Source organism: Arachis duranensis, chromosome 6 (assembly GCF_000817695.3).
Source record: "Arachis duranensis cultivar V14167 chromosome 6, aradu.V14167.gnm2.J7QH, whole genome shotgun sequence".
Lineage (NCBI taxonomy): Eukaryota > Viridiplantae > Streptophyta > Magnoliopsida > Fabales > Fabaceae > Arachis > Arachis duranensis.
In genome coordinates, this window is record NC_029777.3 from 11,483,031 (window position 1) to 11,496,524 (window position 13,494).

A 13,494-nucleotide genomic window follows, 5' to 3' on the forward strand; every position below is an offset into this window, starting at 1 on the left:
TCTTTCTCCGAAAACACTGCGCCACGTCTCTGTTTCCTCCGTTTTAATGGGTTGGGATTTGGGAATCGCTCTTCTGGCTGCTGCTTTGTTTCCCTCTCAACATTGCCTTTTTTGCCTCTTCTTTCTATCAGGTGGGGTTCTTCTTTATTTCTATTTTCTTTGCCAAAGTTTGTTCCTTTCGTCATTATTCTCTACTTTCGCTCCCAAGAACGTGGTCTCCGCCACCCTCGATTTGACTGTCCTCTTCGCGGAGTTTCTGCACCACCTCTTCTCCGCTCAGGCTTCCGAGCTCGAACTACAGCAACAGCTCAACAAGAACGACGCCAGTTACGCTCTCCAACAACACCGATGTGCCCTAGCATTTTCATCGGTCAGTCTTCACTCTTGAATTCTTGATTGATTTTACATTTATTTTTTCATACTAGTGATGATGATGATGGTGATGATGATGATGATGTAGGTTTATAAGCTTTATGATAGAGCATATGGACTGATACCTCCTGATTCGGCTGCACGGAAACATGTCTACTCTTTTGACCAAACCTGGGTAACTCATCTTTACCAGAAGGTGACATTCTTTCAGGCGGAGGCTCGTTAGAGGCAATCATCCATCCTACCCGAATCCGAGCGACCTGCTGTATACTCACGGGTCACATCTTGTGCTCTTGATCATGATGCAGAATGTGTCACTGAGATCTTACTTAGAGGGATTTGCAGGACCCCCAACCTACAACAAATATACGTTGACCTCCTCCTCTCCGAGTACAATCCTTTCAAGATTGTCAAGGATGGAAAGCTGGTGGCTTACCCATGGGACATGCCTCCTCCTTATCCAACAAATTCGGCAATCCTCTCATCTTCGATGTCTTCTTCGCCGTTTTCACATATTCTTGCATTCCTTCCTTTGAAGAAGACTGAGCCCTTGAATCTCTATGATCCCCTGCGCAATTATTTTGTCCTCAAATACTCTGAGAGCGTGGCAAAGAGAGTAGAAGGCCTTCTCGAAATGCTACACAAATTGCGCAATCAGATGCTGCGTGATGACCTTTCTCTACCCTCTCGCCGTGACTGCCTCATCCGTTATTTCAAATGCCTTTGCATGATTGAGCCTTTCTTCCCTATGAATACCTCACCCAACCCTCCTATCTTCGTTTGGTACAATGCCATCAACCCGCAACAGGACTCTTTTCAACATAAAATCCATTTGGAGAAGGCCTCTGTTCTCTTCAACCTGGCAGCCCTCTGCACCCACATTGCTCTCTCCTGCGATCTCACCAACATCCAAGGCCATCTCCTGGCCTTGGGCGCCTTAAGTGGTGCTTTAAATTGGTTGTCTCTACTGATTTTTGCATCTAAGAGGGCATTGGCACGATTGACTTGTCAGAACAATACACCACTATGATAAACAATGAGATTGTTAGCTTGAAATTAAAGTTTTGGCCTCGTCCCCAAGCTGATGTATCATCGTTATCTGGATATCCTGTATGTATAATCATCTACCTTTTCAGTTGATCTTTCTTTAGTACAATTGATTGATGTCAATCTTGTTTTGTTAAATTTTTTGATTGAAATGATGCAGGCTTCAGCTTATGATCCGTCGAAATTTGGGCCTTTAGCTGAGTATCTTGTAAAATCCTGGATACCTCAATATCGACTGTCGAAGAGGAAAACCTGCAATGTTGAAACGGGTCCGAGTGATGTAACTGAACAATTTCTTTTAGGTTATTGTAAGTCTCACTTCCTGCTTCAAGTGGTATGTCAACCACCATGTTTGGACTTTCTCTCTGAGGTTAGCCCTGTCAAGATTAAGGATGGAAATCTTGTGGCCAATGCAACCTTAGAGGGACTAAATTTGGCATTGGAGAACATGAGCTTGCAGGAGACCAGCGACGGATACATGTATATTGGTGTGGGGTAGCTGCACCTACTATAATTTGAGATTTTTTTTTATTAATACATGATGCCCATTAGGATGATTAGTTCAAACTTTAAATAAGATTGGTATGTTTTCTTAAAAATCAATTTAAAAGAGTATTAGTTATGTTTTTTTTAAATTAATCTTAGTTTTTTCCTTAACAAATAACAATTGCATTAATTGAAAAATATTTTCCAACTATAAATACGAGTAAGAATTGACTTCTAAGTTCTAATTGTATGAGATGTGGATTTTTAAATAATTATTTAATGGTATATATAGAAAAATAGACATTTCGATTGTATTGTCAAGAAAAAGATTACTTAATTTTTATAAAAAGTTAAAGTATATTTTTTATCTTAAAATTTATAAAAAATTTTAAAAATCTCCTTAAGTTTTAATTTATCTCAATTTTGTTATAGAAGTTTTTTAAAAAATTAGGACCAATCCAATAATGATGTATAATAATTAGGGTAAAAAACCTAAATAAGCCAGACTGAGAAATATATTACCCAAATCAGCCAAAATAAAATTTTTTTCAGCATTCAACCAAAGATCACTTTAATGTAATTCGAATCAATATAATTCGAACTACTATTGCAATTAATTCGAATCAACTAGCTTCGAATTAAGAGCATAGAAATTTGCATGTAATTCGAATCAACTTCTCTCGAATTAGTAGGGGAAATTATATGCTAGTTAATTCGAATTACATGCAAATTTCTATGCTCTTAATTCGAACCTAGTTGATTCGAATTACTTGCAATTATAGTTCGAATTATACTGATTCGAATTACATTAAAGTGATCTTTGGTTGAATGCTGAAAAAATATCATTTTGACTAATTTGGGTAATATGTTTCTCAGCCTGGCTTATTTGAGTTTTTTACCCTAATAATTATGTCTAACTTATTTGTGTTTGAAAATTATTTTTATGAAATTATTACTAAATTAGTTATAAAGTTTTTTAAAAAATTAGTTGTTAAAGATAGATTTGTATTCGGAAATTTTTAAGATAAATTTGAGACAAACTAAAATTTAAGGATATTTTTTAAATTTTTAACAAACTTTAAAAACAATAAATATATTTTGTATGAAACTTAAAAAGTAAAATTTTAAATTATATACTATTATTTAAATTATTATTTTAATATTTTAATTTATAAATTAGATATTTTAAAGACGGTTCATATTTTATAATAACAAAATATAATTATAAAAGTAACAATGCTATAAAGACGGTTTCTAATGTCCATCAAAGCCTAATTATTTTAAACAAGCAAATAAAAATAGAGAAAATGAAAAAAATACTAATCTATACAACTAAACTAACTAGTAAATTTGTTTAGAGAATACAAATTTTCATGATAAAAAGAATTTTGTGGTCCTGTGAAATTTGCATGGGTCAAATGCTAGTTTTGAAAATATAACAAAATTAAAGATAATTTAAGAAATTAAATATAAAAATAAAAAAAATTATCAGCCCAAGACCAAAGAGCAAGCGCCGGCGTCTCCAGGAAGAGAGTGTCCTCACTGCCACTGAGGAAGGCGTGTATCAGCCCAAGACCAAAGAGACTAGGGCTGCCTATGAGGCCATGCTGAGTGTCATTCAACAGCAGCTTGGCGGGCAGCCTCTCAGCATTGTTAGCGGCGCGGCTGATGAGATTCTTGCAGTGCTCAAGAATGATGCTGTTAAGAATCCGGACAAGAAGAAGGAAATTGAGAAGCTTTTGAATCCTATTCCTAATCAAGTGTTTGACCAGCTGGTTTCTATTGGGAAGCTTATTACAGACTTTCAGGAGGGGTCTGATGCTGCTAATGGTACCTCGGCTATGGATGGCGATGATGGCCTTGATGATGATGTTGGTGTGGCAGTGGAATTTGAGGAGAACGAGGATGATGATGATGAGAGTGACCTTGATCAGGTGCAGGAGGAGGAAGAGGACGAGGATGATGTTGCCGAACCTAATGGAACAGGTGGTATGCAAATGGGTGGTGGTATTGACGATGAAGATATGGAGGATGCAAATGAGGGAATGAGTCTCAATGTACAGGATATAGATGCTTATTGGCTGCAGAGGAAGATTTCACAGGCGTTTGAGCAGCAGATTGATCCACAGCAGTGCCAGAAACTCGCCGAAGAGGTTCTAAAGATTCTGGCTGAAGGTGATGACAGAGAAGTTGAGAACAAGCTGTTGATCCATCTTGAGTTTGATAAGTTCAGTCTCATTAAGTTCCTTTTAAGGAACAGGTTGAAGATAGTGTGGTGTACCAAGTTGGCAAGGGCACAGGACCAGGCGGAAAGAGAGAAGATTGAGGAGGAAATGAAGGGGACAGATTTGCAGCCTATTTTGGAGCAGTTGCATGCAACAAGGGCCTCTGCGAAGGAGAGGCAGAAGAACTTGGAGAAGAGTATAAGGGAAGAGGCACGTAGGTTGAGGGGCGATACCGGCGGTGATGGGGACAGGGACAGGGCGAAGAGCAGGAGGGGGCTTGCTGATAGAGATTCAGAGAGTGGATGGTTGAAAGGTCAGCGTCAGATGCTTGATCTAGATAACCTTGCTTTTGCACAAGGTGGTTTGTTTATGGCAAAAAAGAAGTGTGACCTTCCAGATGGGTCCTATAGGCATCTTAGCAAGGGTTATGAAGAAATTCATGTGCCGGCTTTGAAGGCTAAACCACTTAAGGAGAATGAGAAGCTTGTTAAGATATCTTCTATGCCGGACTGGGCACAACCAGCCTTTAAAGGAATGACACAGTTGAATAGGGTTCAGAGCCAGGTTTACGAGACTGCTCTTTTCAAGCCTGACAATCTTCTTCTTTGTGCTCCAACTGGGGCTGGTAAAACTAATGTGGCGGTCCTCACAATTCTCCAGCAGATTGCCCTGCCTAGAAATCCAGATGATGGTTCAACTGATCATAGTGCATACAAAATTGTTTATGTTGCACCTATGAAAGCCCTTGTAGCTGAGGTTGTTGGGAATTTATCCAATCGGCTGCAGAGTTATGATGTTAAAGTTAGGGAGCTCAGTGGAGATCAATCGTTAACCCGACAACAGATAGAGGAGACTCAAATTATTGTGACAACACCTGAGAAGTGGGATATTATCACTCGGAAGTCAGGAGATCGTACTTACACACAACTTGTGAAACTAGTTATCATTGATGAGATCCATCTTCTTCATGATAATAGAGGTCCTGTTCTTGAAAGCATTGTTGCTAGAACACAAAGGCAGATTGCAACCACAGGAGAGTATATTCGGTTGGTGGGTTTGTCTGCTACTCTCCCTAATTATGAAGATGTGGCACAATTTTTAGGAGTTGAACTGGAGAAGGGGTTGTTCTATTTTGATAATAGTTATAGGCCTGTTCCCCTTTCTCAACAGTATGTTGGAATCACAGTAAAGAAGCCGCTTCAGAGGTTCCAGTTGATGAATGATATTTGCTATGAGAAAGTTATGGCTGTGGCAGGAAAACATCAAGTTCTTATATTTGTACATTCAAGGATAGAAACTGCTAAAACAGCTAAAGCCATCAGAGATACTGCTCTTGCAAAAGATACTCTTGGTAGATTCCTTAAAGAAGACAGTGCAAGTCGGGAGATTCTTCATACTCATACTGACCTTGTGAAGAGCAATGATCTTAAGGATCTTCTGCCATATGGTTTTGCAATTCATCATGCCGGTTTGACCAGGACAGATCGTCAGCTTGTTGAGGATCTCTTTGCTGATGGGCATGTGCAAGTTTTGGTATCCACTGCAACCCTTGCCTGGGGTGTGAATCTTCCAGCTCACACGGTGATAATTAAGGGAACACAGATTTACAATCCGGATAAGGGAGCATGGACTGAACTGAGCCCTCTTGATGTGATGCAGATGCTGGGTCGTGCTGGAAGGCCCCAGTACGACTCTTATGGTGAAGGAATAATTGTTACTAGCCATAGTGAGTTGCAGTATTACCTCTCACTTATGAATCAGCAACTTCCTATTGAGAGCCAGTTTGTGTCCAAGTTGGCTGATCAGCTGAATGCAGAAATTGTTCTTGGTACTGTCCAAAATGCTAGAGAAGCCTGTGATTGGCTTGCACAGACTTACTTGTATGTCCGCATGCGGCGTAATCCTTCACTTTATGGTTTAGAACCTGATGTGCTGACAAGAGATATAAGATTGGAGGAAAGAAGAGCTGATTTGGTAAGTATCACTGCAATATAAGTTTTAATTGTATCATAATGCATTATTACATGAACCAAAAAGATGTCTGTCATTATTTGGTTTTGTTTTATAAGTTTTTACTTGACACTTTCTTTTTCTGTTTATTCATTAAGAACCTTTTCCCCCTTCCCTTTTCATTTGTTTGTGTGCGCGCGCAACATATATATGGATCGGCTTTGTAGTCATGTTTATGCTTGTCAGTGTCATGGTTTCTGTAGAATTATTTAAAGGGTACTAGATCTTCATCGGCCAAGAAAAACTTGATGTTGCACTGCAATATATGCTTTCATTGTGTCGTTATGCATCATTTACCTGAACCAAACTGATTTCTTTGCCTTTATTTGGTTTGTTTTATTTAGTTATTTTTATCTTTTAACCCAACACTGGTTTATTTATTATGGGTTTTCTTTTTCTTTCCATTAATTGTTTATCTGTTTTGTGTGTGAATGTGTGGAATGTCTCTCTAGTCATGTTTATGCTTGTCAAGTCATGGTTTGTGTAGAATTGTTTAAAGTGGTTACTAGTTCATTATTGGCTGAGAAACTTAAGGTTTGTTTAGTTTCAGAAAATTTTTATTTCGTGCGTCCAGAATTAATTACAAAGACGCCACATGGTTTCCATTCTATTTTTCACTTGAGGAAAAATTTGTTGTTTTCACCACCAAAAATTTGTTTTTTTCACCTCCTTTATCTGGAATTGGGATTTTCTCTTTCGATAATATGGTGGACGAATTTGAGTGATGTTAATACAGATGTTTTGGATGTGTATTCTTGTATTGCCCATTCCTGTCTTTTACTGGTTTAATGGCTAATCTTAATCTCTCTGATTGAAATCTTGCAGATTCATACAGCTGCAGCCATCTTGGATAGAAATAATTTGGTGAAGTATGACAGGAAGAGTGGGTATTTTCAGGTCACTGACTTGGGTCGCATTGCGAGTTACTACTACATAACACATGGAACCATCTCCACATATAACGAGCATTTGAAGCCTACAATGGGAAACATAGAGCTATGCCGATTGTTCTCACTGAGTGAAGAATTCAAGTATGTGACGGTAAGGCAGGATGAGAAGATGGAGCTAGCAAAGCTTTTAGACCGTGTTCCCATTCCCATCAAGGAGAGTTTGGAAGAGCCAAGTGTGAAAATCAATGTTTTGCTTCAAACATACATTTCACAGTTAAAGCTTGAAGGGCTTTCACTAACATCTGATATGGTTTTCATAACTCAGGTTAGACTGTGTTCTATTCTATTGAGATATTAATGGTCAGTTTGGTTAAAGAAATAAGAAAACATGTTTTCATTTTCTGAAACAGATTTTATCTTCATATTTTCATGTTCTAGGAAACATGTTTGGTTTGACTATATTTTCTGTCTTTAAAAGCTTGAAAACATTGAAAATCCGTTTGATTTGCCAATTTTCAAATTGTTAAAACTTTTTGAATAAGTAAATATCAATTTAAAAATAATTTAAACGTGAAATATCTTTAAGTAAATAAAAAAGGAACTTAATTTTATTATGCATCATATTACGTGTCATTGTTTTCAAAAATTATGAACTAAAAAATATTTTACATGAACTTCAAAATAAATTGAAACTGTGATATTAGAATATGTTTAATTTTCCCTATAATGTACATGCCTGTATTTTATAACTTGGTACAGTTATGTTGATCTTTTTTTCCCCCTTAAAATGCAAACTCGGATACAAACTGATTTTTCTTTTCATATCCATTATCAATTCCTTAACACGAAAGTAACCTCATTATGAATGCAACTACAATTAATTGAAAGGGAGGAAATGATAAAAGTACCAAAAATGCTCAAAATCACAATTTCATGAAATTACTGTTAATGTATATGAAGATTAAAAGGAAGAAGGAAATTGTTGCAACAATGCTTGACAGTGGTCGCTTGGGGCATGTTTGGCGCCGGCAACGGAGCAGGAGGCAGTGCCAGCAAGGCTTGGAAGCAGTTTTGCAAAGTGGGCAACATTCCCAGCTGTGAGGGTGAAGTGATAAAGGGGTTTTGGGTGGGGGTACTATTTAAAAGGTGGGGGTACTCTTTTTGAGATTGTACTGAAACGTGGATGGGCACAGTTGGCTGAAAAGGCTCTGAACTTGTGCAAGATGGTGACGAAGAGGATGTGGAGTGTCCAAACACCTCTTCGTCAGTTCAATGGTATCCCTGGTGATGTATTAACGAAGTTGGAGAAGAAAGATTTGGCTTGGGAGAGGTATTATGACCTATCATCACAAGAGATAGGTGAACTCATTCGTGCTCCAAAGATGGGAAGGATGCTTCATAAATATATCCATCAATTTCCAAAACTGAACCTTGCAGCTCATGTGCAGCCTATTACTCGGACAGTTCTGAGGGTTGAACTCACAATAACTCCAGATTTTGCATGGGATGACAGAATTCATGGTTATGTTGAGCCCTTTTGGGTGATTGTTGAGGACAATGATGGTGAATATATCCTTCATCATGAGAATTTTATGCTGAAAAAGCAGTTTATTGATGAGGATCATACGCTGAATTTCACAGTTCCAATCTACGAACCTCTTCCTCCTCAATACTTCATCCATGTTGTTTCAGATAGATGGCTTGGGTCACAGACTGTTCTACCTGTTTCCTTCAGACACCTTATCTTACCTGAAAAGTACCCTCCCCCAACTGAACTCTTGGACCTGCAACCACTGCCTGTGACTGCATTGAGAAATCCAAAGTATGAAGCACTTTATCAGGATTTCAAGCATTTCAATCCTATTCAGACCCAAGTATTCACAGTTCTGTATAATTCTGATGACAATGTATTAGTTGCTGCACCAACAGGAAGTGGTAAGACCATCTGTGCAGAATTCGCTATTTTGAGGAATCATCAAAAAGGGCCTGATAGTGTAATGCGTGTTGTTTATATTGCACCTATTGAAGCTCTTGCCAAGGAACGGTATCATGATTGGGAGAAGAAATTTGGTAAAGATGGTCTTGAATTGAAGGTGGTTCAATTGACTGGAGAAACAGCAACTGATTTGAAGCTACTTGAGAAAGGTCAGATTATCATTAGCACCCCAGAGAAGTGGGATGCTTTATCCCGCCGCTGGAAACAGAGGAAACATGTGCAGCAGGTTAGTCTTTTCATCATTGATGAACTCCACTTAATTGGAGGTCAAGGTGGTCCTGTTTTGGAAGTCATTGTTTCGAGGATGAGATATATTGCTAGTCAGGTTGAAAACAAGATTCGTATTGTGGCATTGTCTACCTCTCTTGCAAATGCCAAGGATCTAGGAGAATGGATTGGAGCTACTTCCCATGGTCTTTTCAACTTCCCCCCCGGCGTTCGTCCTGTACCTTTGGAAATACACATTCAAGGTGTAGACATTGCCAATTTTGAGGCAAGGATGCAAGCAATGACGAAACCAACTTCCGCTGCAATTGTTCAGCATGCCAAGAATGCTAAACCTGCTCTTGTATTTGTGCCTACAAGGAAGCATGTGCACACGACAGCTGTGGATCTGATTACATACTCGGGTGCAGACAGCACAGAGAAGCCATTCTTATTGCGGTCCCCAGAAGAGCTTAAACCTTTTCTTGACAAGATTAGTGATAAAATGTTGAAAGCCACTTTACAAGAAGGAGTGGGATACTTGCATGAGGGCTTAAACAATCTGGATTATGATATCGTGACCCAACTGTTTGAAGCTGGCTGGATTCAGGTGTGTGTTTTGAGTAGTTCTATGTGTTGGGGAGTGACATTGTCAGCTCACTTGGTAGTTGTGATGGGCACACAGTATTACGATGGGCGTGAAAATGCACAGTCAGATTACCCTGTTACTGATCTTCTGCAGATGATGGGTCATGCCAGCCGGCCTTTGGTAGATAGTTCTGGGAAATGTGTCATCTTGTGTCATGCACCCCGTAAGGAATACTATAAGAAATTTTTATATGAAGCTTTCCCTGTTGAGAGCCACCTTCATCACTTCTTGCATGATAACTTGAATGCTGAAATTGTTGCTGGGGTTATTGAGAATAAGCAAGATGCTGTAGATTATCTCACATGGACATTCATGTACAGGCGGCTCACACAAAATCCCAACTATTACAATCTACAAGGAGTTAGTCACAGACATCTTTCTGATCACCTTTCAGAGCTTGTGGAAAATACATTGAGTGATTTGGAAGCGAGCAAGTGTATTCTGATCGAGGATGACATGGATCTTTCTCCACTCAATCTTGGTATGATTGCTTCATATTATTACATCAGTTACACAACAATTGAGCGGTTTTCATCATCTTTGACTTCAAAGACAAAAATGAAGGGTCTTTTGGAGGTTCTATCTTCAGCTTCTGAGTATGCTCAGCTTCCAATACGACCTGGGGAGGAAGAGGTGGTTCGCAGATTAATCAATCACCAAAGGTTTTCATTTGAAAACCCCCGAGTCACAGACCCACATATTAAAGCTAATGCTTTGCTGCAGGCCCACTTCTCTAGGCAATTTGTCGGGGGAAATCTTGCACAGGACCAGAGGGAGGTTCTTCTTTCTGCAAATAGATTGCTTCAGGCAATAGTAGATGTAATATCAAGTAATGGTTGGCTAAGCTTGGCTCTTCTTGCCATGGAAGTTAGTCAAATGGTTACTCAAGGAATGTGGGAACGTGACTCCATGCTATTACAACTTCCTCACTTTACTAAGGATCTGGCTAAGAAATGCCAGGAGAACCCAGGGAAGAGTATAGAAACTGTGTTTGATTTATTAGAGATGGACGATGATGAAAGGCGGGAGTTGTTGGGCATGCCAGATTCCCAGTTGTTTGATATTGCCAGATTTTGTAATCGTTTCCCCAATATTGATTTGTCATATGAGGTGATAGACAGTGACGTGCGGGCTGGGGAAGATGTCACAATACAAGTCACTCTCGAACGGGATCAGGCAGAAGTAGGACCTGTTGATGCTCCCAGGTATCCAAAATCCAAGGAGGAGGGATGGTGGCTTGTTGTTGGTGACACCAAACACAACTTGTTGCTTGCCATTAAACGGGTTTCGCTTCAGCGGAAGCTAAAAGCCAAACTGGAGTTTGCTGCTCCTGCTGATGCTGGAAAGAAATCCTATACCCTTTACTTCATGTGTGATTCATTCATGGGCTGTGATCAGGAGTATGCTTTTGCCATTGATGTCAAAGAAGCAGGGGCTGCTGATTGATAGCAGCAGAGAATGAAGAGGTAGATTTCTTTTCCTTTTGCCGTACGTTAAACTTCTAATTGAATGTTTGATGTGATCATCTTATTTTATAGAACACTTGTCAACAATATCTTGCAAGATGTCAGGAGTTGATGTCTGTGTTGTTTTGTTTTGTTGATGGGTTCTGATTAATTAGGTTTGTGGATGTCACTTGGATTATTTAAATTAAATTTTGGTGGCAGTCATGATGTGTCACATAGTGTTGAAATTCTACGATAATCTAATGCCATGCGTGTGTTTTACAAGTAGTAGTATTAACTGCTTCTCTCTCTGTGTTTCGCAATTAAACTGTCTGTTTGAGAATGTACAAAATATTACTACCACCGTGTCAAAATACTGTCGATTTGGAGCGGTAATTTAGAAGATCAATGTTTCCAGACAATGAAAGGGAGTATTTGGTTATTGGGTCATGGCATATTTAATAGGCAATGAACCCTTTTATTTGAATATTCTTTTGCGTGCTTGCTCTGAACCTTGTGAAATCTGTATATCCTTAACAGTTTTGTGAAGCTGCAAATTTGAATGACAATGCTTCCCTGCTTTGGTAGTAATAGTGACACTTTTTTTTTTTTAATTAATCTTTACTTGTTGGTTTGGTGGGAATTTGTGGTAATAGTGAAAGCTCACTTTTTTTTTTTTTTTTTTGGGATTAAGGAACACGCATAAAACAATGGTTGGCAAAGGAGTAACTATCATTCTCAGGACTCAGGAGTAGGAAGTGAAGTAGATGTAGCCTTGCTTATTGGAACACAATTTTGCAGGCCATAACAAGTTGCAACACTAGGAAATGAAGTTTGGATAGGATGCTAAAATTTGGACGCCTGAGCCCTTTATTGATTATTTAGTATCATTTTTGAAGTTTGGGATGAAAGGTGTCAATTATGTGTTATTGCATCCAAAGAATGATAGACCTGAATTTCCATTTTTGACCATTTTTACCCCATCTTTATAATGCAGGTGAACTCTTATATTTTTGTACATGCATGTCGTTTCGGAGAACTGCTAGTGTCAGTTAATCTTCCATGTTTTAACTCTAGTTTGTACAGATGTGTTGCCATTTGAATATCAATGATTGTTCTTACTCAACGAAATTTTAACTGGAGAGTTCACTTTTATTTTACTTGTTTTTATGGCCAAATAAATTTCTTATTTTGCTTTTATTTGTCTACATAATATATAGATTGACGCCAGGTATGGTCTATCAATGATAATGTTTGCAGACCAGCTTATCCAACATTGGGGTTAAAGAAAATTAGGGTATAATTAGTTTGATTTATTTATTTTTTTGTTGTCATTATTTTCTGTTTTCGGTATTGTTAAAAAAAAGTGAATAAAAAATAATTTTATTGATTGGGGTTTTAATGACGTTTTTTATTTTTAATATTGGATAAGAGTGTGTCTTGCTGTATTATGAAGATCAACGGTGTATTATAAAATTGTGGATAATTAAAAGAATATTTTTAAAATAAAAAATTTGAAGGTCAAATTTGCATGCTTAAATTTTATCATAAAATTTGATCTTCAGATTTTTAATCTTCACATTAATAAAAAATATTTAATCTATTTATATTAGTGGGTAATACACTATATTTATCTATCTCTAAAAAAATGAGCTTTTTAGGATGAATTATGACATAATTAATTTTTTTCTGTAGAATTTTAGAGAAAAAATACGATTAATTCTCTCTTATATTTTTTATAATTTAAAATGTGCAATTTTGTATCTAGGAAATTTTTTATGATGATATTAATATCTCTTTTAAATTTATTTTTTCATGTATTTTGAGAAGGTAATTCTTGAAGAAAAAATTAAAGACAAAATCTGTTTGTAGTTTGATGAGTGATGACTTAAGTTTTATATTGCACACGCAGAGGTGGCAACATTATACTATATTCGTAGGTATTCAATCTGATCTAACTCGATTGGGTATAGTTGCCAATCCAATTCATATTTGTGCAAGTTGAATTTCAATCGTATTCAACCAAGTCGTACCCTACGCCTGTATATGTATATGTTATGTTATGTATATGTTATGTTATATAAAACATGTCACAGATAAAAAATGATCCAAGGATTTCTCAATGTAAAAAGTTTTTTACTACTAATCCAAGATTATAAATTAGTACTTT

The 13,494-nt window shown here is 37.7% G+C and overlaps 2 protein-coding genes across 2 annotated transcripts in view; both read left to right on the forward strand.

Annotated features, from left to right (window-relative positions):
- Window positions 1-6: 6 nt before the first annotated feature.
- Window positions 7-2,045, forward strand: LOC110273397 (uncharacterized). Its single transcript, XM_021126532.2, has 3 exons — window positions 7-370; window positions 461-1,482; window positions 1,580-2,045. Exons 2-3 carry the CDS (start codon window positions 1,399-1,401, stop codon window positions 1,916-1,918), a joined length of 423 nt encoding a protein of 140 aa, XP_020982191.1. The 5' UTR covers window positions 7-370; window positions 461-1,398; the 3' UTR covers window positions 1,919-2,045.
- Window positions 2,046-3,392: 1,347 nt separating this feature from the next.
- LOC107492791 (DExH-box ATP-dependent RNA helicase DExH12) overlaps window positions 3,393-13,494 on the forward strand; it is a gene marked incomplete at its 5' end in the record, with an annotated part of 69,689 nt that continues 59,587 nt past the window's right edge. The window contains 2 exons of the mRNA XM_052262948.1: window positions 3,393-6,104; window positions 6,966-7,355. Coding sequence (XP_052118908.1) covers window positions 3,393-6,104; window positions 6,966-7,355 — 3,102 coding nt within the window. The remainder of the gene's footprint in view (window positions 6,105-6,965; window positions 7,356-13,494) is intronic.

Excerpts from the sequence above, each read along its gene's own strand:
- LOC110273397 (XM_021126532.2), top strand. The coding sequence starts at position 1,399 with ATGATAAACAATGAGATTGTTAGCTTGAAATTAAAGTTTTGGCCTCGT. Across the intron at positions 1,483-1,579 it reads CATCGTTATCTGGATATCCT|GCTTCAGCTTATGATCCGTC; the intron begins GTATGTATAATC and ends GAAATGATGCAG.